General features: G+C 40.1%; 1 protein-coding gene and 1 non-coding gene across 8 annotated transcripts in view; one reads left to right on the plus strand and one right to left on the minus strand.

Annotated features, from left to right (window-relative positions):
- Positions 1 to 25,250, minus strand: part of IFT122 (intraflagellar transport 122) — a 66,470-nt gene extending 41,220 nt beyond the window's left edge. Inside the window, exons 1-11 of one of the 7 annotated variants that reach the window (XM_023536850.1) lie at positions 25,092 to 25,205; positions 20,537 to 20,933; positions 18,589 to 18,655; positions 17,151 to 17,235; positions 14,529 to 14,781; positions 12,716 to 12,794; positions 10,994 to 11,070; positions 8,736 to 8,802; positions 7,496 to 7,642; positions 6,306 to 6,482; positions 4,329 to 4,404 (exon numbers count right to left, since the gene is read on the minus strand). In XM_023536850.1, coding sequence (XP_023392618.1) covers positions 4,329 to 4,404; positions 6,306 to 6,482; positions 7,496 to 7,642; positions 8,736 to 8,802; positions 10,994 to 11,070; positions 12,716 to 12,794; positions 14,529 to 14,535 — 630 coding nt within the window. In that variant the 5' untranslated portion in view covers positions 14,536 to 14,781; positions 17,151 to 17,235; positions 18,589 to 18,655; positions 20,537 to 20,933; positions 25,092 to 25,205. Of the gene's footprint in view, positions 1 to 4,328; positions 4,405 to 6,305; positions 6,483 to 7,495; positions 7,643 to 8,735; positions 8,803 to 10,993; positions 11,074 to 12,715; positions 12,795 to 14,528; positions 14,782 to 17,150; positions 17,236 to 18,588; positions 18,656 to 20,536; positions 20,934 to 25,091 lie in introns of those variants that run through there. The other 6 variants (XM_023536851.1, XM_011370528.2, XM_011370529.2 and 3 more) reach the window with 6 other exon arrangements.
- LOC111746014 lies at positions 23,284 to 23,390 on the plus strand. Its single transcript, XR_002782875.1, has one exon. It is a non-coding gene; the product is annotated as a U6 spliceosomal RNA (small nuclear RNA).
- Positions 25,251 to 25,345: the final 95 nt, after the last annotated feature.

A 25,345-nucleotide genomic window follows, 5' to 3' on the forward strand; every position in this document is an offset into this window, starting at 1 on the left:
TGCTGGGTCATATAGTAACTTTATGTTTAACCGGACTTTTTCAAACTGACGTACCATTTTATATTCTTACCAGTAGTGTTTAAGGGTCCCAATTTCTCCATCCTAATGGGTGTGAAGTGGTATCTCATTGTGATTTTGATTTGCGTTTCCCTGGTAGCTAATGATATTGAGCATTTTTGCATATGCATATTGCCCAAACATATATGTTGTTTAGAGAAATTTCTATTTAGATCCTTTTTCTATTTTTTAATTGGGTTGTCTTTATTACTGAGTTGTAGGGGTTCTTTATATATGCTGGATACAAGTTCCTCATCAGATATATGATTTGTAAAAATGGTCTCCTATTCCATGAGTTGTCTTTTCACTTTTGATGATGTCCCCTCAGCTTTTAAGATGAAGGTCAAGCTCCTGAGCTCAGATTCCCATAATCCTTCCTCACCAAAAATGAATCTGGTATAGTTTCCCAAGTGAACCATGCTCTTTCAGGCCTCCATGTCCTCACAGGTGCTGTTCTCCACACCACCCCAGCCCTGACAGGAGTGCCCTTGCCCTCTCCTTCTCTGATAGTTGTCATCTCCTCCAGGAAACATCCCCTAATCTCCCTGCCCCACCCAACACCGGATTTACATCCACCTCCCCTGTGTTCCCGTGGCTCCTGAGTTCCCCTCCTTATTGTCACCAAAATTTTTTGTTGCCCCTGAGGTTGCATTTTGTAAATTAAAAGAGTATTTATGATTATCATTATTAAATTACTGGTCAGTTTATTAAAGAAATAACCTTAAAAACCTGGTTTCTCTTTTAAGTTTTTAAGTTCAATTTACAAACATTTTCCTATTTATACATTTAGAAAAAGTAAACAACCAATTTAAATTAATACTTACTGAATTCAATTTTGAACAGACTATAAAATCCCTTAGTTAATTCCCTTAAACTAATCTAAACTGTAATTATTTTAATATATTCAATTTTCCTCTTAAAAAATTTCAAATGCCTAACAACCAAAACTTTCCCTAGTGCTTATATAATGATAGTAATCTAAAAACAAAACTAAAAAATGAGTCGTGACATAGAAGGCTTGCAGCTTCTGGTAATGGCTCACTAGTTCCTCTTAGACCAAGTCTCCTGCAGGTAACAGCTATAAACTCTGGACCAACTATAAATTACACCTGAAGGCAGTGAAGAGCAACCAGAAGCAGGCAAACTGATGTACGTGCATTCAGAAGAAGGTAACAGCACTAGGTGAGTTTCTCATATTTTTTATGACTTTTTGCTTGAGGGCAGGAGCCATCAGCATCCTGCTGGGTGAGCACAGAATTTGGAGTGACCACAGCTGCTTGAATGTGAGGTGTGAAATCCCAGAAAAGAGATGCCTCAATTCTGTACATACTCTGCTGAATATCTGGAACCCTTTGAACTGCACACTTGTGGGGCTGATGCCAAGCAGCCTAGAACTGGCTAAAGAACTAAACAGAGACTTCAGCTTTGCCCACCCCTGGAAAGATGGGGTTTGAATATGGAGTCTGGCAAAGTTAACTGCTTAGAAAAAGAAAAACACATATAATAATCTTCAGAAGAATATGATAGAAATGATTCTCTATAATGTATCAATCATGTCCAGGACATAATCCAAAATTCCGAAAAGCAGGAAAATGTGAACTACATTCAAGAGAGAAGACAATCAATGGAGAATGACCCCAAGATGATGCAGACATTGGAATTAGCACATGAGAATTTAAAAATAGCTATTATAACTATGGTCAAGAATATAAAAAAAATATACTTGTGATGAATTAACAAATAGAGAAAAAGAACCAAAAGGAAATTCTAGAACTGAAAAATTTAATAACTGAAACAAAAATTCACTGGATGAGCTTAACAGAAATATTACAGATGACAGAAGAGTCAGTGAAATTAAATACTGAGCAATAGAAATCCTCCAAACTGAAGATCAGAGGGGAAAAAAAGATTAAAAAAACGAACAGGACCTCAGTGACCTGACCTGGAGAGCAATATCAAAAGGTATAATGTGCAACTGGAATCCCAGAAGAAAAAAAATGGAGACGAAAAATTATATAAAGAAATAATAACTAAAAAGCTTTCCACATTTGGTAAAAGACCTAAAGACATAAACATATAGATTCAAGAAGCTCAGTGACCCCTCCTCCCTACTGCCTCAAGACAGAAAATATAATGAATCTCTTTAACATTCCAATATTGCTTATGTACTTAATAAAAATTTCTAATATCTTTCCATTTAAAATGAGAAGCATAAAACTGATTACTCAATTACAACTTTTAAGTGGTCATCATAAGACTAACCTGATAAATATTTTAATATGGATTCCACCACCAGTCTGCCTAGGTTTCAAACCAGGCTTGGCACTAACTAAACTGTGTGGCTTTAGGCAGTTAATAAATCTATCTGTGCCCCAATTTTCTTACATGTAACATGGTGATAATAGTACCTACCTCACAGAGTTGTTATAAGGAGTAAAAGAATTAGCTTTGTAAAGAGTTTATATAATGCCTAAAACTCAATAAATGTTAGCTATTATTAAGCTAGAGCCCTTTAAATATCACAAACACTTAAAATGCCAATAATATGCAAAGTATATTTAAGCCTAATACAAAAGCATAGGTTTAACTTCATCATCCTACATTTAATTCTAAATCCTCCCAGAGTTAAAGATACTTAGACTCTAAGAAAACAATTTTACTATTTCAAACAAGGTGGGGGTTACTTTCTCAGCAGACTGAGGTTGCTTATCAGTCAAAACCTCTGGGCCACAACATGGACTCTGGGGCTACCTATATGCAAGACATTTCCCATGGTCCTGACTACCATGTTGAGCTCTTTATTGTCACTAGAACAATAAGACCCCATTCCTTCCCAGTGTAGTGTGACTATTTGTTCCAGGGAAATTCCAACACCTACAATCAGTGCCTGGTACACAGTAGATGTCCCAGTAAGTATCTGTTAAATGATGATGGACACACATTAAGTGAATGAATAGATAGGGCCAGGGAAACTAGATGCTAGATAATTAAAATGAAGATTTGGAGAAATCAGCCATAGGAAACTGAGAAGATACTTTATTTTCCTATCACATTTATCTTTTTTTTAACTTAACCACAAAAGAAATGACCAATGGTAAGATGAAGTAGAAGAAATGGCCCCAAACTAGGCTACATATACCTGAAACCCCCACTTATAGCACAATATGTTTTGAGGAATAAGGATGCTGTTAAACAAAAGGCTCCATTGAACAGGCTGCATTTCTCATTTGCTTGGCTGTGGTGTGTAAGCCATCCCCACCACCTTAAATCTAATTCTTGGTGTCTCCTGCCTACTAACAGGTTTCCTACTACCAGTCTCTATTTTAATCCACCCTCCACAGAAACAAAGAATTCTTTGGAAACAGGAATCTGACCAAGTCACTCCCTACCTAAATCCAGGGCTCCTTAATAGTTATTGTACATGATGCACAAATTCGATCCACACTACAATCATGCCCCTATCTTCCTTTCTAGCTCCATCTTCTCTCCACAAATCCTGGGATCCAGTTACCCTGAACAACTCACTGTTCCCTGAGTTGTTATATATTTTCATTCCTCCTTGCCTTTGCAAATGCTATTTCCTCTGCCTAAAACACCATTCCCAATGTCCTCTGCCTAGCAAACTTCTGCTTATGCTGCTCAAAGTCACTTCTACAAAATCTCTTATCTCCTCTCTTATGTCCCTATAGCTATCTATCTGTACAGCTCTCTATCATGGCATGCATGTATTATACTGCATTGGAACTGTTGGCTATTGAGTATGTTCCCACCAGTCTGTGAACTCTGGCAAATCAGAGGCATTAACTTACACAGCTTGATGTCAGTGGCTCCTAACACAGGTGAAGGACTGGCTTAAGTGGGTACCTGTAAATGTGTGTAGGATGAATAAAGCAAATACCCAGGAAGGTAGGGTTATGACTAAGACCAAAGCTTTACAGTCAGATCAATCTGGGTTTTAATCCCAGGTGCCACCCTTTACTAGCAGTGTGGGACCTCAGGCATAATATTTATTTCATTGCTCTGAGTCTTGTCTACTCATTTCTACAAGTTGATACTCAAGTACCTACTTCACAGGGTTTTGTTAAAATTAAATGAGATAAAGTATGCACAGCACAGAGGACAGTACCTGGTATCACAGCAAATGTTCAATAAACAGGAGCTAACAACAATAATATATAATTACTAATAATACAATCTCAGAAAGTGAAAACAGTCTATAACAGGCAAGATCATAACTGTATCTCCCACTGGATTTGTACAGAGCTACATACCTGTTTTCCACTCAGCTGGTAGAAGGAAAGTTTCTGCCCCCAGTCAGCTACAGCCAGGATGTCATTATGTTCCTCTCTAATCAACAGAAGACAAAAAAGGTTATATGGGGCCATGGTCTGCTGATGAGTTAGTCCTAAGGGTTTAACAAATAACAGGAAAAAGAAAGCCCTGGCCAGGCTGTCAGATTGCCAAGTGTACAGCAGTACTGAGGCCAAAGTTGTAATGTGGGCTAACCCATCAATCAGTCCAATAGGATGAGCTGAGAGGAGGCTCAGCCCTCATGGGATCCCTTATTTCACTGAATGCCCTACCATGAGCTTGTGGTGATGGAACACTGACACAGTGAAGAGGCTAAATGCCCCATTTCAAAGCTTCTTGGGGAGCAGTGTTAAGAAAGGTCAAGGTTGCAGATTCAAGAGTACTTTATTCTTATGTACTATAAAATATAGGGAGATGGTGGTGAAATATGTCTTTTGCAGTGAGAAGGCATGAATTGTCTGACTTTTTTTAATAGACAGAAGAAATCCTGCTTACTCTTCTTGAAGAGGAAAAATCAACACCTAAACTAGGTTCTCTCACAATGAAATGGTTTCTGACTGGATCTAATAAAGAGTAACGGGCTCTCTGAAGATCAACAACTGTCTTTGAAACTGAGTCCCTATCAGGATCTGGGCCTTGGGATCTGGGCTGTAGGACTAGCATGCAGAAGAAACTTCCTCAGTTGACACTAGGAATCTAGTTTAAGAGAGAGATGTTCCCCACCCTTGAGGCCGGGTCTTAATCCACCTAACGTTACTTCCTGTTAACTAAGTCCAGCTTTTCTGAGCCCAGGGCCTTGTGGTCATCTGTCAGCACCATTAGATATGCAGGCAAGGCATAGTATAGGTTTATCTGCAAAACCCAGCCAAGAGTGGCGAAGAAGCAACTACCATAGGCACCAATTCACAACTCAGGGAGAAAAAGACAAAGACCAAGAGCAATGTTAATAGGAAAGGACTTGCAGGTAAACTTTGTGTAACTGGCACTGAAGTCCAAACATAATCTAGGAGCCCAGCCTGCAGTGAGCCCTCCTGGGGATGTCATCTAGGACTGTGGGCTGGGTTCAGCCCTCATGAGCTGGATTGGTGGTTTTCAACCTCCTTTCCCCCTTTTTTCCCTCTGGCAGTGGGGCTCTTTACCAAAACAAAACTCATGTCAAGCAACAAAAGGGGTTACTCTGAAGCAGAGATGGGGACCTGAAGTCCACCTCTTCCTCCTTTCCTTGTCTCTGACCTCCCACCTCCTTCTTCCAAGGAACTCCAGGTACCACAAAACATAGTTTGGAAAGTCTCAAGCTAGATCACTTTTGCCGATTGGAATATCTTGACTATCCCAACTTTCTCACTCCAAAAAGAAAGAATGCCTGGACAGCCAGGATTTGGGGAGGTGAAGATTATGGGAAAGGTGAAGGCTTCTGCTCTAAATGTGTCCTAGAAAATGCAAGGTAAGGTACAGTGTAGGAACAGGCTAAGAAAGGTGTCCAGTAATAAAGGAAGTGTTCAATGAACTGTGGTGCAGCCAGGCAGGGGCGTACTATGCAGGCATTCAAAATCATATTTTTCAAAGAACTTCTAATGTTACTGGAAAGAGTTCATTCTATGATGTTAAGTGGAAAAAAGAAAATAAGGTATGATTTAGTTAATTATATGAACACACTGAAAGACTGAGGAAAAATACAATAAAACGAGAACAGTGGTTTCCTCAGAGGCTGGAGTCTTACCCAAGAGTTAAACTTTCTCTTTCAGACTTTTCAGTATTTACTGAAGTTTCTCAAAGGATAATTTTATAACCCACTCACAGGTTTATAAGGGGGAGCTTTTAACCACAATTTCTCTAATCCCCTTAGAAAAGAGCTTAGAGTACCATCTGCCCTGGCAGGTCTGCACCAGGGTCTAGACCCTTGCAAGGAGGGTTCTTGCTCCTCGGGACACACTCACGAGTCGTCGTCCCTGGGACTGTCGTCCTCTTCCTCTGGCTCTTCCTCCTCTGCCTCACTACCCTGACTACTGTACACTGCTGACTTCAGAGTGGAAGGGATTTCCTGAAAATATCTGTTGACAATGACTTCCTCGGCATCCTCGTTCTCTCTGTTCATCCAGAAACTCTCCCATCGGCTGTAGATAGTAAGTGGTTGTTTACAATCACAATGCCTAGAACTACACTAAAGTTATAATTTCAAAACCTGTCAAGGAGCCCCTGAACACTGTCCGGAAGAAGACAGCAACCAGGTACACTGGGCATCCTGCTTCTCATGAATTAAAAATGGTACCCTGAAGCCACAAAGTCATCCGTGGCCACAAAATCAAACAGCAGGAACTCTGGGGTAAGCTAATGGCCTTTGAAGGCATTAGACATGCATGGTACAGCCCTGGGCTGGACAAAATTATTCAGGAAGAAGCATAATAATCTGGTATTGGAAAGGCAGTGGAATTAAACAACCTTCTAAATCAAGTAGGAACCACTTGTAAAGTGACATTGGGCTGGTAAACGAGTCCTTTAATTTACCTTCAGAGGACACTGGGAGATATCAATAGTTTAATAATATTGTAGGATTATATGAAGAGCATATAAAGCTATTAGTCCACCCTCTAAGTCACATCAGCATAGAAAGGAAAGCGTTATAAGTTTTGAGAAGGTAGATGCCAACTGTTTATGGAATTATAGGATTTGGGGACATTTGTAGACTTAATTTAGATTTTTTTGGCAAAGGCAGCAAAAAAGGCTCATGAAAAAGCTATTTATTATTGGGTGGGCACATGTTCTGCTTGACTTGGAGGGGAGAACTGAAAAAGGGAAAAGACCAAAAGAAAGCCACAGCAAAAAGGAGAGTTATTAATTCATAAGGAAATGGCCCTTCTGTGTCGCATGTGTGCATGTACACACATGCTCTGAGCTGGCCTAGATAGCTCATCTGCTTAGCTAAATCTCTGGGATTCATTCCAAAACACAAGATGGGCTCTTAAAAAATTCCATTGAAATGGAACAGGTTCCAAAACAGATCAGTCAAGTGGGGTGAGGAGCTTTTGAATGCATGAAGACCTCGGGGGGAGAGAAAGAACTAAGCCTGCTGAGCAAGGCCTTCTTCATAATAGTGTTTGCCCTAGGAGGAGGAAAGCTGAAAGAGCACCTTGAAGGGTTCCAGCAGATGGACCATATTGGGGAGAGGGAGCACCCCGGCCGCTCGATCTTCACTTTCTCCTCGCCATTTTTGTTCCGTATGCTGATAATTCCATTGAACATCCCCAGAGCCAGGTACTGACCATCATTTGTCCAGCTGTTCACACAACCAGTAAAGGGCACGGAAAGAGGGAAAGGAACACAAAGAAGGTAAAACCAGTGAGGACAATGCCTTGGTTGATATAGAGTCTAATGAGGCAGCAACAGCTAGGCTCACCCTGGTCCTGATATAAAAATCAAAGGGCCAAACTTAAAATCCCATTTATTTCTGGGATCAACAGATAGATGTGAAGGCTCCCACAGCTCTCTGTACAGACCTCCACTTAGCTTGTGCCTGCACCACTGGGCCAGCCTCCATTCCCCACTTGCCATTTTAACCCCCTCCCACTTTAAGAGCACCTTAAGAACAAAATCTGTGTCTTGGGATATTCCCAGCCTCTAGAACAGGTGCTTAACAGATGTTGAATGAAAGAAAGGCTACACTCAGAAGCTGAACAGCAAGAATAGCTACCATTTATAGAGTGTCTACTGTATGCCAGGTGCTGTGCTACATGCTTTACACTCATTAGTTTGTATGCATTTCACATACAAACTATTTTTATCCAGTATTGTCAGATGAGAAACATTATCCAGCTCAGAGAGATTCTGTAACTTTCCTAGGGTCACAGAGCCTGTCTGTGATTCAATATGGATTTGAATCTAGGTCTAGCAAGCCAAAGGTGACCAGCGTGCCATGGACAAGGCACAGCCGGGATAAGGTCATGTGCTGTGGGTGAGGCCTGGGAGAGGAAACTGGATTTCCAGAAAGCATCGTTTATTACTTTGAATGCTAAGTTGTACTCTGGTTGCAATGTAATAGTTATTTACAGAGCTTTCTCCAGTGCACATGCTGCCTGGAAAGGATAACCTCACATCTTCAGAGAGCCTCCACTGAGGACAGCTGTGGGATGAGGAAGTTTGTAGCTAGATAACTGCATGAAAGTAATTTACAGTTCTTCTTTGATTGATGATCAAAGGCAGGCACAAGTCCTTCCCACCAAAGAGACCAGAACAGAAGAAAAGAGAAAATACAGGGGCCCAAACTAACTAGTTAACACAAGACTTTCTCTATTGTGTGAATTAACGATTTTGAGAGTCCGTTTAGAAGAGGAGGAAACAAAAGCCTACCTTCAGAGCTGCCCCTAACTCACCTGCAGCAGGTGATCTTGCTGCTGGATTTGTGCTTGGAGACAGACTTCTGTTCAGGAGACCACAAGCCTTCAATGCAAAATAATATAAAAAAAGATAGATTGGTTGGAATAAAAAAGAAAAGCAATTAAAAAGAACCGTTGATACACAGAGGATCTCCAGGGCTTTATAGCTAAGTGAAAAAAGCCAATCTTAAACAGTAACATATTGTATGATTCAAATTTATAAATTCTAAAATGACAAAATTATATAGAAATGGAGAACAGGTTAATGGTTACCAGGTACCAGGCGTTAGGGATAATAGAGGGAAGGGGAGGTAACGGTACCGAGTATCTTTGTGGTGATGGTAATTTCCAGGGGTGATGAAATGACAGAACTATACACATGGACTGTGCCAGACCCAGCTTCCCGATTTTGATACTGTATAGTAGTTATATAGGATGTATCCATGGGGGAAACTGAAGGGTACACAAGACCCCTCTATTATCTTTGCAACTTACTATGAATTTATAATTATTTCAAAACACAAAGAAAAAAGGAAGATAGGTTGGTAAAATTCTACCCAACTTTTCAGAGGTTTTACTCAGTGAAATGGTAACTTCACTGTAAACAACTATTACATTACAACCAATGTATAATTTAGCATTCAAAGCAATAATTTAGCATTTAGCATTCTGGGATCCAGTTTCCTCTTCCGGGTCTCCCCCACAGCATGTGACCTTATCTGGGCTGTGCCTTGTCCCTGGCACACTGGTCACCTTCAGCTTGCTCCCTCTTGCCCCCAGATGCTCTGGCTCAGGGCCCCACCACAAGTGTATGTCCAAGCAATATACGCAAATTCTACTCTTTGCCTGAGCCATAAAGCATGATCAAAAAGACAAATATAATGCAAAAAATATATTTATATAGCAAGGTGCATTATCAAATTATTTTTTTCCCTTTCCCCTGGTCCGGAATGCCTCCCCCAAACATTTCCACCTGTGTACATGTTACTATGCTCCACTGAGCCTGCCCAGAGCCTCTAGCTGGAAGAAATCCCTCCCTTCTGGGCGTCCCTCAGCAATGCTTACCAGAACGGGTTCAATATGGTCTAGGTTCAAGCCTTAGTTCCGCCACTTATCGGCTGGATGACCTCCAGTGAGTCACCGCCTGCTCTAACCCCCAATTCTTTTTCATCAGAAGCGATGGAGTGAGGATGAGAATAATACCCTGACTGCAGGGGTTGCCAAAGAGCTCAAATAGGAATTCATTTTTAACCCTTACACAGTGCCTAGCATACTGGAAACAATGAACTATTATTACTTAATATTACATTTTTATAAATTCTACTTTTCCCTGCACCTTGACCATAGAGTCTTTGAGGGCAGGCATTCTGTTTTGTCTTTTTAATCCCCAAAGTAAGCACACAGACCAGTGCTTCACATTGATAAAATGCTATGAACGACAGTCTCTTTCCTTTTTATTTACACAATGTACTTTCAAATACATTCTCTCTTTTGAACCTCAGAACTCCATCAGTGAGACAGATGTATGGGAATATATTCATCTAGATAAGGAAAGTGAAACACTGATAGGGATTAGGTCTCTGATTCCTCAATAATGGCTGTTCTGTTGCACCCATTATCTCTTAGCAAGGAAAACAAAACTGAGGAGCTAAAAGTCAGAATTGACCTTGAATAGAGATAACCTATAAGCTTCTGCTCATTTTTCCTCCCTGCCTCGATGGACATTACACTGACCCCTATTCTGTGCTGACACCATGCCAGTGCCATGTGTGGGGCCAGGGTGAATGCCTCAAGGCATTCAACTCCTCGGAGAGGACGGCTACAACCACTAAACCATTAGTAATGGTGACACACTGCACAAGAAGCACAGTTGAAACGGTGAAGAATTTCACATATCCACAGATGGTGAGGGGCACAGAGGCAAGGACAACTGAACTGTCCTTGCCAAGGTGAGGCAGGGAAGGCTTTCCAGAGGTGGCAACACCAAGTTATGCCTGTGCCTTCCCATCCGTCTTACCATTTCCCTTCCCTGAGCCTTTCTTGTCTCTCAGATAGATTTCTTACCAGACTCAATGTCATTGTTCATGCTCTTTGTTTCTACACAATTTAAAGAATAACTGTCAGCCCCACCACAGCCATTGAAGGGAGAGAAGTAGCATTAACTCTCTTAGGACAAAACCACCACATTCTGGATGGGTTTCAGCATTTTTGATTTGCAGTTATTCCAGGACAAGACATCAAGAATCAGAACCTACCGAAGTCATTGGAGGAACAAGATGCAAGCTGGTGGTTAACAGGGTTGTAGGAGACACACTGGATAGAATCATTGTGCCTGGGAAGTAAACAATTATGGATTGTAATGCAGCAAACCACAAATGTTTCAGTGGCTACAACTGAAAATTTTAATGGTGAGCCCTCAGCCTCTCTGACTACACACCACAAGCTCTTATGCAAGTGATCAACAAAAAGCACAGGGATTAATTCTCTTTCTCTTTGACTGCCCCTTACCCACCATTTTCATCTCTTAAACATTGCCCACCCATCAGCCTGGCCCAGCTGAAATGGTACCTCCTCCAGGACTAGTGAGATAACGATATAAAGCACTTAGCCTAGTGCCAACTGCATAGGAAGTGCTTTATTAATGGCTGTTACTCTTATTGTTTTGTGGAGACCTGGAAATACAGGATAGAAGTGCAATGAAGACATTACAGGGTAAGATCTGAAAATATGGCAAATCCTTAGACAACAATGAAAGCTGAGTGAGTCATTTACTGCACATGGCAACTCAGTCTCAGTTTTATTCCTTTACTTCTGGGTAACACCTCACTTATAACTTCACTCATTCATTCATTCATTCATTCAAAGGTTGATTTGTAAATCCATGTTCATAGGAGCATTATTCAAAATAGCCCTGAGTGGAAGTAACCCAAGGGTCCACTGATGGCAGATAAATGAATAAGAAAAATGTGGTCTATACATACTCTAGAATATTATTCAGCCTTAAAAAGAAAAAAAATTCTGACACATGCTACAACATGAATGAACCTTGAGGTTATTATGTTAAGTAAAATAAACCAGTCATGAAAGGACAAATACTGTATGATTCCACTTATATGAGGTCCCTAGAGTAGTCAAACTCATAGAGACAGAAAGTAGAATGGTAGTTGCCAGGGGCTGGAGGAGGGGGAATGGGAGTTGTTTAATGGGTATGGAATTTTAGTTTTTCAAGATGAAAATAGTTCTGGATATTTGTTGTACAACAACATGAATGTACTTAATACTACTGAACTGTACACTTAAAAATGGTTAAGATGGTAAATTTTATATTATGTGTATTTTACCACAATTAAAAAGAAAAAAAAAATCATTTGTTGAATATCTACTATAGGCCAGGCATTGTACCAGGGACACAGACAGGGTGAGCAAAAATAGATGTAGTGTCTGCCCTCCTGGAGCTTCCCGGCTAATGGGAGATATCAATCAATCACCAGAATAAATATAAAATTACAACTGTGAGAAATGCCATCAAGGAGACCTGACCAGGTCTACAGGAGCAGGAGAGGCTTCACAGAAGAACATGTGAGCCTGAGAGCTGCAGGGCTGAGCTTCTGCAGTGAGAGAAGCCTAGAGCACACCAACTCCAATTTTCTGGCTGTTGCCACTAGGTAGAGGTGAGGCCATTCCTTGAGAAGGGGACATTGGAAGAGGACAAATTGGGGAAAGATAGAATTTCCAGTGTCAGATTCACTAAAGTGAGTATATGAAAACACTAGCCCAATGCTGGCCAAGCTAGTAGTGCTCAAGAAATGTTCATTCACTTATACATTATCCATCCTTTCTATGCCCATACATAACTCCATAACTTAATTTCAAGGTCAATAGCAGAGAAAAAAGTTCTTATATCTTTTCTAAGGGGCTTTTACTACAGTCACCCGATAAGATAAGAGTCAAGCTAATAAACCTAAATGGTTACTTACGTATACTTCAGAATGCCTTCCAATTTTGATGTCCATATAATTACACTTTTGTCAGCTGATCCAGAAGCAAAACGTTTACCTAAAAGTATTTTTAAAAAGAAAATTCTCACATTTATTTTAAATCAGCATTTCCCAGTTTTCTTAGAAAACTTGTTCTTTAAGGTACCTAATAAGTATCAGCTGCTTCTCTACTCCTTATCAGTACTGAGCAGCAGTACTTTGGAGTCAGGAATTTGGGTTTAAATCCTAGTCTGTCTGGCACAGAGTAAACAAAGATGTATTGAGGGCTTACTATCTGCTAGGAATCATGTAATGAGCAAAAGATCAAGTAGTGAGCAAAGCACACATAACCCCACCTTCACATAGTTTAGTGTAGTAGGAAAAATAAGCATTAATTTAAATTAATCCAATACAAATCCAATATGGTAACAAAAGAAATGGGACCTATGAAAGAATAACTAGGGGACCTAATTTAAATGAGGGAAGGCTTCTCTGAGGATGTAATCCTTCAGTTGAGACCTAAAGGTTGAGCAAACTTTAGCCAGGTGCAAAGAGAGGAAAAAGAGCCATCCACATGGATTAGATGTGCAAAGGCTCTGAGGCAGGAAAAGCTTGGCGTGTCTAATGTGCTGATAGGCAGCCAACATGGAACACCAAGGACAAGGGGTGAGGTGGGTGGGGGAGGGGCTTCAGGGCCACAGTTGAGATCTTGCTCTTTATCCCAAAGAAAGGCTTTAAGCAAAAGAATGACAGATGAGATTTCATTTTTATTCTACTTGGGCTTTAGGAAAGAATGGACTGGAGAGACGCAGCATATAACAAGTAATTACTTATTAATTACACTGCTACAAGTTTGCAAGTGCCTAGAAGTGGAGCAGGGTATCATGGCAGCAAACACAACAGGCAGCCCTCACCTACTCCACTTAAGAGATGATGATTTAAGAGGTAAACACAGGCTAGATTTTGTACACCTTGTTAAGGATTTTTAGATTTTATTCTTAGGGCAAGCGGAAGTTGACCTTGGGTAAGTCGCTGTTCTCTGAGCCTCAGTGTCTTCATTTGAAATGTAAACGGATAATAATACCTTCCTCAGAGCCTCCTTGCTGGGGTCAACTCAGACAATATCTGTAAAGCACCTTTCACAGCAATTGAAATAGTAGATATTAGGGTGAGCCATATGATATTGCTGCAAATACTATATAAATAGAAGCTGCTTTCATATGTTATTATTTGTCACTCCTCTCCCATCCTGACAGGCATCAGGTGATAAAGAGTGTGGGCTACAGGCTCAGAGTTTGAGTTGGAATTCCCAGTGATGTCACTTACCAGCTGCAGGCTCCGGAACAAGCTACTGAACATTTCCATGTTTCATTTCCTCATTTGGAAAATGGATGCAACAATAGTATTTACCTCAAAGTTGTGGTGAAGATTAAGTGAGATTAAAGAGTTTAAGAAAGTGCTTGGATTAGAATCAGTGCTAAAAATAGCTATTATTATTACTATTATTTCTTCATATTGCCTTGCAATGTTTTTCTTGAACAAAAAAATATAGTTCTTACACACCTTTGTATCATGGTTGCTCATTAAATACTTATTAAAATTTAAAGGAGAAATCAGAAACAAGCAGACTTAAAGAGCAAAACTGTAATTCAGAGTATCTCCATTTCCATATTGAAGGGGAAAAGACCAGTTGAGAGGATTAAAAGATTTCTTAGTCACTATATGAATGTCATGAAGAGGCAGCATAATATACTAGAAAGAATGAGGTCTCTTGGAAGACCTAGGTCAGGCCCAGCTCTGCATCCCCTGTCACCTGTCATAGCTCCAAGCTTGTTTTCTCATCTGTGAGAGAAGCTGAGAATCCTTTTCCTATCTGCTGCAGAGGGTTATTAGGAGGATCAAATGAGATGCTGTGTGTGATAGGACTCTGCAAAGTGCTGACAAATGCCACTGATGGCAGCTCACACTCTGACATCCTCAAGGTCCTTAATGGTGTGCAGGTCAAAGAGCCCCAAGGCTTATGAATTCCAGAATTCCCACAGGTCTCCACACAGTATTACTCTGAACTAGAACACAAACACGCACATAAAAGAAAAAAAAGCATGACTACTGTGGCATAGCACACCTAACTATGAGGCAAAAATTAGTGCTGTCTTTGCCACTAACCTTAGCAAGTCATCTGACTGTTCTCTCTCTTTGTGTAGGTCTAAAATGAAGACATTGGGCCAGATCAGTCTGAAACTGTATGCACAAAATTGTATGTATACATGAAGTATGTGCATTTTTCTAGAAAAGGGTCTACAGCTTTCACTGGATCCTCAGAGGGGTCTATCATCCAGAAGTTAAAAACCTGGAGTCTGAATGATCTCCAAGGCTCATTAAAGCACTATAACACTCTGATTCTGTGACTTCTAAGCAGTGGTCACAGAATATTATCTTTAATATTACATTCATTAGATACATGAGGAAAGTGAGACTCAGAAAGATTCAATAACCATCTCAAAATCGCAGAGCTTTTGTGGTTGAAACTTGGAACTATCTCATTCCAAATTCCTCCCACTAACTCCATGCTGTGGGTAACATGGATTTATTTTTAATTTTCAATATCAATTTTGTACACTCATTCTCTCACCCACCACCTCTCCTCTTTCTCACCCCACTTGGTGCCCCAACTCCTATAATCTTTAACCCCACCAGAACCTACTACCTCTCCACTACCCCTCATCCCCTGCAGTCCTCTCACCCTTCATTACTTAGCCAACAGTTCAAGGTCAATGTATATAATCACTCCTTTGCATACATCCTCAGCTCCTTTGCCCTTATTTCATCTTCAGAGGTGCCTGCAAACCCACAACTCTGGTTAAATCCAACTTTCTACTTCCTCTGCCCTTGTACCTATGCAGCTCAAAGTGGTAGAAAAAAAAGACAGTAATCACACTAACTATTCTCACTTTCAATTCATGATCACCAGCTTCAAGCAGGTCCTTCATGTCACTAGGGATCTCACCATATCTCCCAGGTCCATTCACTCAGCCACAATCTTAAGGGGTGATTTTCTATTTCCTTTCTCCTCAACTTTCTCACATCTCCTTCCCCATCCTCACTCTCAGGTGATATTGCTTCCTATTTCACTGAAAAAAATGGAACAGAATTTCTATTAGATTCCTACTACCATATACACCTACCTACCAGCTCCTGCAGTGACATCCTCTACCTTCTCACCATGCCCTGTCTATGCCCTAGGTCCCATCTTCTCTTGCCCACTTGACAATTCTGTTCTGGCAATTCCCTCCCCTCTCTCTCACAGCATCGACTTTTCTCAAATCCAACGTGTCTAGAACTGAACTCCTGATCTCCACTGTAAGTTTCTCTACCTGCAGCCTTCCCCATCTCAGTGAAGGGCCAATTCCATCCTTCCAGTCCCTTAAGTCAAAAACCTTGGAGTCACCTGATTCCTTTCTTCACACCCCACATCTGATCTGTCAGGCAATCCTTCAAACTATATCCAGAATCTGACTACTTCTCACTACTTCTTCTACAACCAGAGGTCTAAGTCCTTATCACCAGTATTATAAAACTTGCCTGGATAATACTTCCTCGCTCATCTCCCTGCCCCAATCCTCTATTTTGCAGACTGTTTCCAACACAGCAACTAGAGGGATTCTTTTAAAATACAAGTCAGATCAGATTACTCCTCTGCTTAGAACTCTTTAGTAGTTCCCCATTTTCACTGAGAACCAAAGTTAAAGTCCTTATGACTATTGACATGATCTGGCCACCCCATACCTATTACCTCTCTACCCTCATTCCCTAATGCTCCCCTTGATTTTCTCTGCCCCAGCCCCTGGAAGGCACACTCCCACCTGAGAGCCTTTGCAATGGTTCCTCCCTCTGCAAGAAGCTCTCTTCTCCCAGACGTTCACCATCAGAATCTCACTACCTTCCCACTTTTAAGTCTTGGCTCATCATATCCAGCTCAATAAGCCCATCCTCTCTACCCTATTCAATACTATAACCCAATCCCCTACCCTACTCAACACTCTCAATCTTCCTATTCTGCCCTACTTTTTCTTCTTCATTAACACTTATCATCTTCTAACACTGTTTAATTTACTGATTTACCATGTATATTACATATCATCCCTCATACTTTCTCGCCCTCTTTCCCTTCCCCCACAGACTCATAAGGGCAGGGATCTTTGTCTATTCTGTTCTCTGAAGCATCTCAAGCAGCTAGAACAGTGCTTGGCACATAGATGGCCTTCAACAAATATTTATTGAATTGAATGAATTAATTGAAGTCTAAGAGACTTAACTATCTTCTGTACCTACAAGTTGTACTTGAAGTTCCTATAAAAAATTAAAGAGTGACTAAGGAGAAAAATGAAAGCTATGAGGCCATTACAGAGACTGTAAACCCCAAACAATTTCTTACCATCCTTCGCATATGCCACACAGTACACAGTATCTTTGTGTCCCTTTAGGGGTTGAAGTAAGGTGCCATCAGAGGTATCATAAACCTGGCAAGAAAGAGACAAGAGTACAGATTATCCACATGGCATCCATTAGTTAGAATTTCTACAGGTTGCTGCTATTTTTGTTTTAATAACAAAACATTTGTCAATATTCTAAATGTGTATCAAGTAAAAACTATACTGAGAAACCAGAAAGAATGTGGCTTAAAGTTGGGAAATTCAAGAAGTTGAGGTCCCAATCCTGTGCATTTTATGACCAGGAACATACCATTATTCCTTGAGAAACCAAAATTCACTCTGTGATACTTCTCTACAAACTTCTCTCATTCTTATGTGAATTTGGACATATTACCATTTGAGCTAGGCTCTCTCAGATAAAGCCAGCACATAGAAGAGCCACCTACACCATGGTTAAATTTCAGTGCTAGCCCTGGCCCTAATATCAACTCATAGAGGATGTTTCATACTTGCTACCAAGAGATCAAAAGTCACAGACCTGAACTCTGTCTGGGTTTGCAAATCAAAGGGGATGTCATAAAACTTAGCTGTAAAGTGGATTTAGGATATTTAACAGCTGTGTAACACCTATAACTATGTGGAGATGTAAAAAACACACCATCTGAGAAATCAAGGCAAACCTCTCCAAAAATGGTTAGTGTTGGAGAAAATAGTGTTGGAAAAAAAAATTAAAAAAAAAAAAACCTAAAAGGATATGGACTGTTTACTCTGGAGAGAAGTCTGCAGAACAATTTAACCATGATTTTAAGATTACATAGTTACCATACAGAGAATGGAGATCAGTCAGTCTGCATATCTAGAGACAACAGAGTAAGAGGAAGTTGATTTACGCAGGAGGAAGGAGAGACCATACAAAGGTTTTTAGGTCAAACATAAAGAGTTCTCTGAAAATTACTTTTATACACTGGGATAGGTTCCAGAGGGAGATTATATTCTTTGAAAACATGAAAAATAGGACAGCATCCATATGGAATTGTTTAGGTAGGCCAGTGCCTAAAAGTTGGGGTCAGGCTATCTGGCTTCTCATGGAAGGAGTCTCATTCACTCATGTTGCTTAAATTTTTCAGGGAGACGAAATGTGAACTGACACCAGCCCAGTTTCAAAGGCATTTTGATTAATTGTTTTCAACCTTTTATGGGTGTCTCAAGGTAAAAAGGGAAAGATTAATGACTCCAAAGGAGGTATTGTTCACAGGTTCCTATCTGATAGACAGTTTACTTACCTGTTTTAAATAGCTCATTTCCTTCCCTATTAAAAAGTAATGACTGGTTTTTCCGCCCTTGCCTTTTTTTATCTCAAAAAAGAGTCAAATTTCAGAGTACTTACAAGAGGGAGAGGGAAAAAAAGCACTCAAAAAGGAAACTCAGACAAAATCTTACCAGTAATCTGTTTCCTGCAGCCAAAATCAGTTGGGTTCCATCAGGCTTAAATGCAAGGTCATATATACTAAACAGAAGACAAGACAAGACAAAAGGATAATTAAAAACGAAAATGACGAGGTCTGCTAATGGTCAGAAAAGTAAACTTTACTTCCATTATAAAACACTGCTACTATATGAGAGAGAAAAATAATGGCTAAGAATTGCATTTGGTTGCAAATTCCATTCAACCACCACACCTTGGCAGCCCACTCAGTCACAATCCACTGGGTAGTTAGCTCTATGTCCTAGTTTCCACTTGTCCAGAAGCCAGATGCCAGATATAATTCAAATGTTCAACAGTTGAGGACACTAATTCTCCTAATAATACCATAAAAGACAGACAACCTGAGAGAATGTGTAAGGGCTAGTAAATTCACGTCTGTGAAAAAATTGGTCCTTTATTGAAATAGCATAACTATTTCCAATTAATCGGATACTTATTGAATGCCTCTGAGGTGCTAGGCACTAACATACAAAATTCTTAAATCATAATCCTTCCCTGCCCTTAAAGAAATGACCATCCAGGGGGAAGATGTAACTCAGACACATTCACAAAGAACTACTATATGTGATCAATTCTAAAGTACACATTTTCACATCTCCGAGGTTGGGATTTTTCTTATCATTGATGACGTGTCAATTTAACTGACCTCTTAGATGAAATACAGAATAACACTGTGGTAAAACCTTTAAGAGATACATTAGAGCACATAAGATTCAGAAGGGGAAGATAACAGTATTCTGATTTGGAAAGAGGATCAGAAAAATCTTCATGAAGAAAACAGTATTTGAAAAAGGTAGGGCTTTTGAGACACACAGGAGATTAGGTAGGTGTAGCATTTCAGGCAGAGGAAACAAAAGCAAAGACATGAAGGAGGAAATAGTAAATAATCTCATTTGATTGAAACATCTGGCTATGTGCAAGGCAGTAGGGAAAGATAAGGCAAGAAAAACAGGCTGGAGTCATATTACAAAGATTCATGAATGCCCCAGATAGAGGGTTTCATTAGTTCAGGTGACTCTAGTAAGAATGTGTCGGGCAGCACTGCCAACACAGTCTATTGCCAAAGTTTAGCAGGGGATAAATTTACATGGTACCTGTCAGTAATCTAAAAATATACACCACTGGTAACAGTACTTGGAGCATTTACCACAGAGAGATCCCACGCTGAATTCTTCAAATGCATTATTTTGTTTCATCCTCACAAGAATTCTATGAGGTAGGAATTATTACTTGATCTTGCAGTTGAGGACACCATGGCTCAGAGGGGTCAAGTACCTTGCCCAATATTATACAACCAGCAAGTGAAAGGGCCAGAATTTCAACTTGGGTCAAACTCTAGAGTTTATGCTATATTGCCTTTCACTCTCTTAAATTATTTTCAAGTGTGACACATCTCTGTTACTCTTAATGTTTTAATAATAACAGTAGTTAACATTTATTGAGCACATTTATTTATTATGTGCTAAGTACAGTTTAAAAGCTTTACATGCATTGACTCACTCCTCACAACAGCCTTACACCTATTTTGCAGATAAGAAAACTAAGGCACAGAGACATTAAACAACTTGCCCCAAAATTGCTACTGAGTGAAGGTGGAGCCAGAATTCAAATCCAGACAGTCTGTCTTGGAAGCCCATACTTTAACTATTATGTTTTGTAGCCTTCATTAGCATTACTATTAGCATATGTCATAGATGACAAAATAATTAGCAAGTTTCCATACTTTAACAACAGCAAAAAAAAAAAAAAAAAGAGGGGCAGTATTATCACCCACTCAAGACATTACATGTAGAATTCAAAAGGTTTCTACATAGGTTCCATTGACTTCAGAAGATTCCTTTAACAAAAATAATTCTTCACATATATTCAACAGTTAAGAGCCGTTAAAGACTATAAACTTACATTATCTCATTTGATCCTGTAATAACATAAAGCAGTAGACAGGCCAGATACTACTGGCCCATTTTTATCAATGAAGAAACTAACGTACAAAAGCAAGTCATTTGTCTGATGTCACATAGCTGGTTGATGGAGAAGATGAGACAAGCATGATTGTTATTCCCTTTCCAGTTGGGCATCCCTCTTGATAGAAGCAACACAGACCCTGAGTTCTTCAGTTTCCTCACTGTTATGTAGTAATAGACTTGGCCTTCTTGTTTCTCAGGCTTTCTTTTCTGAGTCTAGGGGGAAATGTACTTGGTGCATTTCACACTTTGAGGAGAAGTTGGGTGACAGATTGGAAAGTAGAGGGGAGCTGGGGCCAGAAGAGCTGACCTCCTGTCTGTGCTTTCGTCTTCACCTACAAAACAAAAAAGCTGTGTACAAGCCAGTCTTGCACAAAGCACCTGACACCTGTGGGTTGTATAATGAGGTATTTTTGGAGGGGGTCTGCATCTCTCTTTTATAGTCATCCTTGGATATGCAGCTCCCTTTCTGTCTTGTACATAACTGAGCTCGTCAAAGTGGTTCCTGGTGACCTCTTCTTCAAAATGATCATTTTGGGTTGAATTATCAGCAAATCATTTCTGAGCATCTCGTTTAGGCCAAGCCTTAAGGCATCTTTCTCTCAGATGTGAAAATTCATTTTCTCTAAATTTCTTGAAATTTGCCTTCCTAAAATATAACATAATATCTGATTTACCCCAATCGAAATTCTTACTGTACTTAGAATCTGTACAATTCAATTTAGCTCTGAATTATATAATTTTACATATGTTATACTGTTTCAGATACCATCTTGTGTCCTTAATTATAGTCACGCAACTTGAGGGTAATGACCTTGTTTTAGACATTTGTGGACCCATGTGCATGGCACTGTCCTAGATACATAAAGAATAATAAACAAACTGACAAGATTTTATCTTTAACTACTCAGACTTTAATGAGATCACAGACACTCAGAATGGGAAAAATCCTAGATCTTGTCATATAGTCTTAACTCCCCTACCAGGGCAAGAATTCCCCATAGATGACCATTCAGCCTCTGCTTGAACACTTCTAGGGCTGGGGAGCTCACCCATCTACGGGCAGTCTATTGTACTGTCGGATGACTCTCTCTCCCGCCCTGCCCCCTTTTATGAAAAAAAAAAAACCAAACAAAAAAAACATGGTCAAATTCCATTTCAGAGAGACAGACGTTAAGTCCTACAAATTGTCCTCCACCAACCCTATGCTCACTGTCAACTGAAGTCTTAAGGTGCTTCTCTAAAACCTGCACGATCTGACCCAGCCCCACTTACTTGCTTTGGTATCTTAGGCAAATTATGTCACTTTGTTAAGTCTAGTTTCTTCATCTTAAGTGAGGTAACAATTCCAACCTCAAAGGTTGTTGTAGAGATTAAACAAGATAACACATGTAAACAGTCTGGCCTACAGCAAGCACTCAGTAAATACTAGCTGGTGTGAATGGAGGGTTATAGAAGATGAAGGCCTAAAATAAAGTGGGCTTGCTAAACAAGGCATCACAGTAGGATTGAACCTAGAGCAGTGTTTTTCAGGGAGAAAATGAGGGAGTTCAGAGAAGAATTAAGAGCATTTGGGAAGGAAGGGCTTTTGAATAGGAAAATGGAGTATTCAGCTGAACTGAAAAGCATAAATTTAAACATTAGCAATTGGAGGTGAGGGTAAGCAGGACCAACTAGTTCACAATTTGATGTAGAAGATAATTGGGAGTCACTCTAGGTTTATGAGAAGTAGAGTAACAGATCACAGTGGCAGGACTCAAAAAAGAATTTCTGCTGATATGTGAAGGTTACGTTGGTTTGGTTGTGGAAGACTAATCTTTGATATCTGGGAATTTTTTTTAGTTCTAATATCCATTTCTTATAGTTTTTTTTTTTTCTTTTGTCTCCTTCTGGGCTATAAGCTGGCATGTGTAGCTGCCATCAGGATTGCTGGTCTACAGAACTCATGCAGCTCCTAATCTAACAGGTTGTTTCAAATTTGTCATGAACCCAAATCAAATAACCAATCTTCATTCATTGTTTATTCACTCATCCATTCATTATATCTATCCATCTATCCATCAAATAATCACAATAACCACTGATTTGACTAGGCTCTGGAATAATCTGGAAATGACTAAAACATAGCCTTTAAAGAGTTTATAAACTTCTAGAATAAACAGATTCACAAATAACTCTTCCACAGATTGTAAGTATCACAAAAAAAGGAATGAATAAAATTCTACACCATCGGTTGAAAACTGGGAGCAAATCAGGCTGTATTTGGCCAGCAAATGTTTTGTTTGGGCCACATGATCCTTTATTCTGGTTTTTTGTTTGTTTGTTTGTTTGGGTTTTTTTGCTTGTTTTAAGAAAGGTTCCAACATTTAAACATTAGGGCATTTTACATAAAAACCCAGATTCCTAGTGTCTGATGAAAATAGGAAGATCTGAGCACACAAGACCAAATTCCTGCAGGGTGGTAATTGGCAGGATCTGAGCAGTAGCTGCCCCTTTTAGGCAGAGCATGAGCTCTCCAGTTTGCCACACTCTTTGCCATTCCCTATTACTCTCTAACATCAGATCCAAATGTTCAGTTGCCAGTTATCATCAGCCAGTGCTGTGAAGTACTTTTATAAAACAGTTAAGAGAAAAGTAAAAAAGGAATTTTTTAAGACAAATCTCTATTAAAAGTAGAAGCGGTAAGTGCTCACTTTGGCAGCACATATACTAAAATTGGAACAATACAGAGAAGATTAGCATGGCCCCTGCACAAGGATGACACGTAAATTCATGAAGCATTCCGTATTTTTGAACTACAATAGTAAGTATGCTGAATATGAGAACATCCCTTTGATGTGACTGATAAGGAAAATGAAGGGCCATGACACCATTTTCAGCAGGCTCCAAACGAAATCTATGGCCAAGAAGAATCTCAGGAGTCATTGGATATAATGATTTCCTGAGTTCCGGCTACAAAGAAGAGCTAAATGTTGCTTCATCATGGTGGGATAGAACATGTGATGCCTTGATTTGAACTAAATAAAGCTATTACACCACCAACAACAACAACAACAAAAACAAAGTAGAAGTGGTAAGCTATGTGTTTCAAGAAAAGTGGGATATAGAAGAATATTCCTAGAGAAAACAGACAATTCTTTGTGTTTAAGATGCAAATAAACATCTCCCATTTATGTTGCCTGCCTGACTCCTGCAGGCATTTGAGTATGTAACTTCTGTAATAAAAATAAAAATTAATGTAGTGGCTAAAACCACTGGCTTTGGAGTGAGAAAGACCTGAGCTTGAAAGCTGGCTCCAGCAACGACTCACTGTGTGACTTTAGCAAATTAATTACCCTCTCTGTGCTTTACTCTCCTCATATGTAAAATAGAGGTAATTATAGTACCGACCTCAGAGGGCTGTTGTGAGGTGGCAGTGAGACTGAAGATATGAAGTTCTTAGCCAGTGCCTGGCACATAGTAAGTGTTAGCTATTATTAGTGTAGAGTACAAAAGAGAGAGCGACCATCTCCAAAGGGAGCCTTACAGGATGTTCAGGATTTCAATGTGAGATAAGGAAAAAAGGCATGCTTTTTTCACACAGAAAGACCTAAGAAAAGACATAGAGGGAATGGCTAATATCCTGTTCCAGTGGTCAAAACTTCACAATGAAGCTGAAAAGAGCATGTAGGAAGATTTTGAAAGTCAGGCTAAAGAGAACTATCCAGTAAGTTAGTATTTCACAAAATGTATCACTATTTGATGGATTTAGGTGATAAAAATGGATTAGGACATTAAATAACATTGAATCACAAGGTAAGAAAGTCATTCTCTTTCAAAATTTCTAATTAAGCATGGGAAAACGGCTCAGTTTGATGCTATTCATCTCAAGCACATCTCTGATCATACTTGCTAAATCTCCAGTTCCAGACAGTAGACCACGGGCTTAAAGGCTTCCTAACAACAGTAGCTAGCTACAACTTATTAACACTCTTTTGTTTCTCCTTTCTTTAAGTTTTACAGTTATCTTATTATAGCAAGTGATATTGATTTTTAAATATGGAGCAATAAAGTTTTCTTGTAAAATCATAAAATGTAAAATCCTAAACAAGTGTAAATAAAGGAGACAATTTAGAGAAAAATGTCAAGTAAATAAGACTATGGGTAATATGTGGATATGGCAAAAATTGGAGAAATATCGTTGTGGCTGTAAGATGAGCACGGGATGGATTATAAGGGAGCGACAAGATCAGATTTTGATTATGTGTGAAACCGCATCCACAGGCCACTGCCTCACGCGTGGTACATCCCTTTGCCCCCTCTCCAGGTCTCAGTTTCTCTGCCCGTAAAGGGGTGGGAGGGCGACCTTACAGTCGCCTAGACCCAGGGTTCTGTGCCCTCAGCCTAGGCCGCAGTCCCGTTGCCCTTGGCAACCACAAGAATGCACACGATGGCTCCCGCCACCCCCGCCAGAGCTCGGCCTCCCACTCCTCCCGAACTGCCCTGCTCCTCACCACTGCTCGGCTTTATCTCTCCACGTCAACACGGCCCTCATCGCGGCTTCACTCACGCCTCGGGCCCCTCCTCCCAGCCTCAGCAACAGGGCCCTCTCCACAAGCCACTTTGGCTACCTGCGCTACCCCTGGCAACGCACATGCGCAGTGAGCTACGCGCGAGGCAGAGTTCCGAGTGCGCATGTCTAAAGGGAGGGCTCATAAAGGCGCAAAAGCGAAGTTGGAAGGCGCGTGCGATTGGTCGGAATGAGCGG

Source organism: Pteropus vampyrus, unplaced genomic scaffold (assembly GCF_000151845.1).
Source record: "Pteropus vampyrus isolate Shadow unplaced genomic scaffold, Pvam_2.0 Scaffold171, whole genome shotgun sequence".
Classification (NCBI taxonomy): domain Eukaryota; kingdom Metazoa; phylum Chordata; class Mammalia; order Chiroptera; family Pteropodidae; genus Pteropus; species Pteropus vampyrus.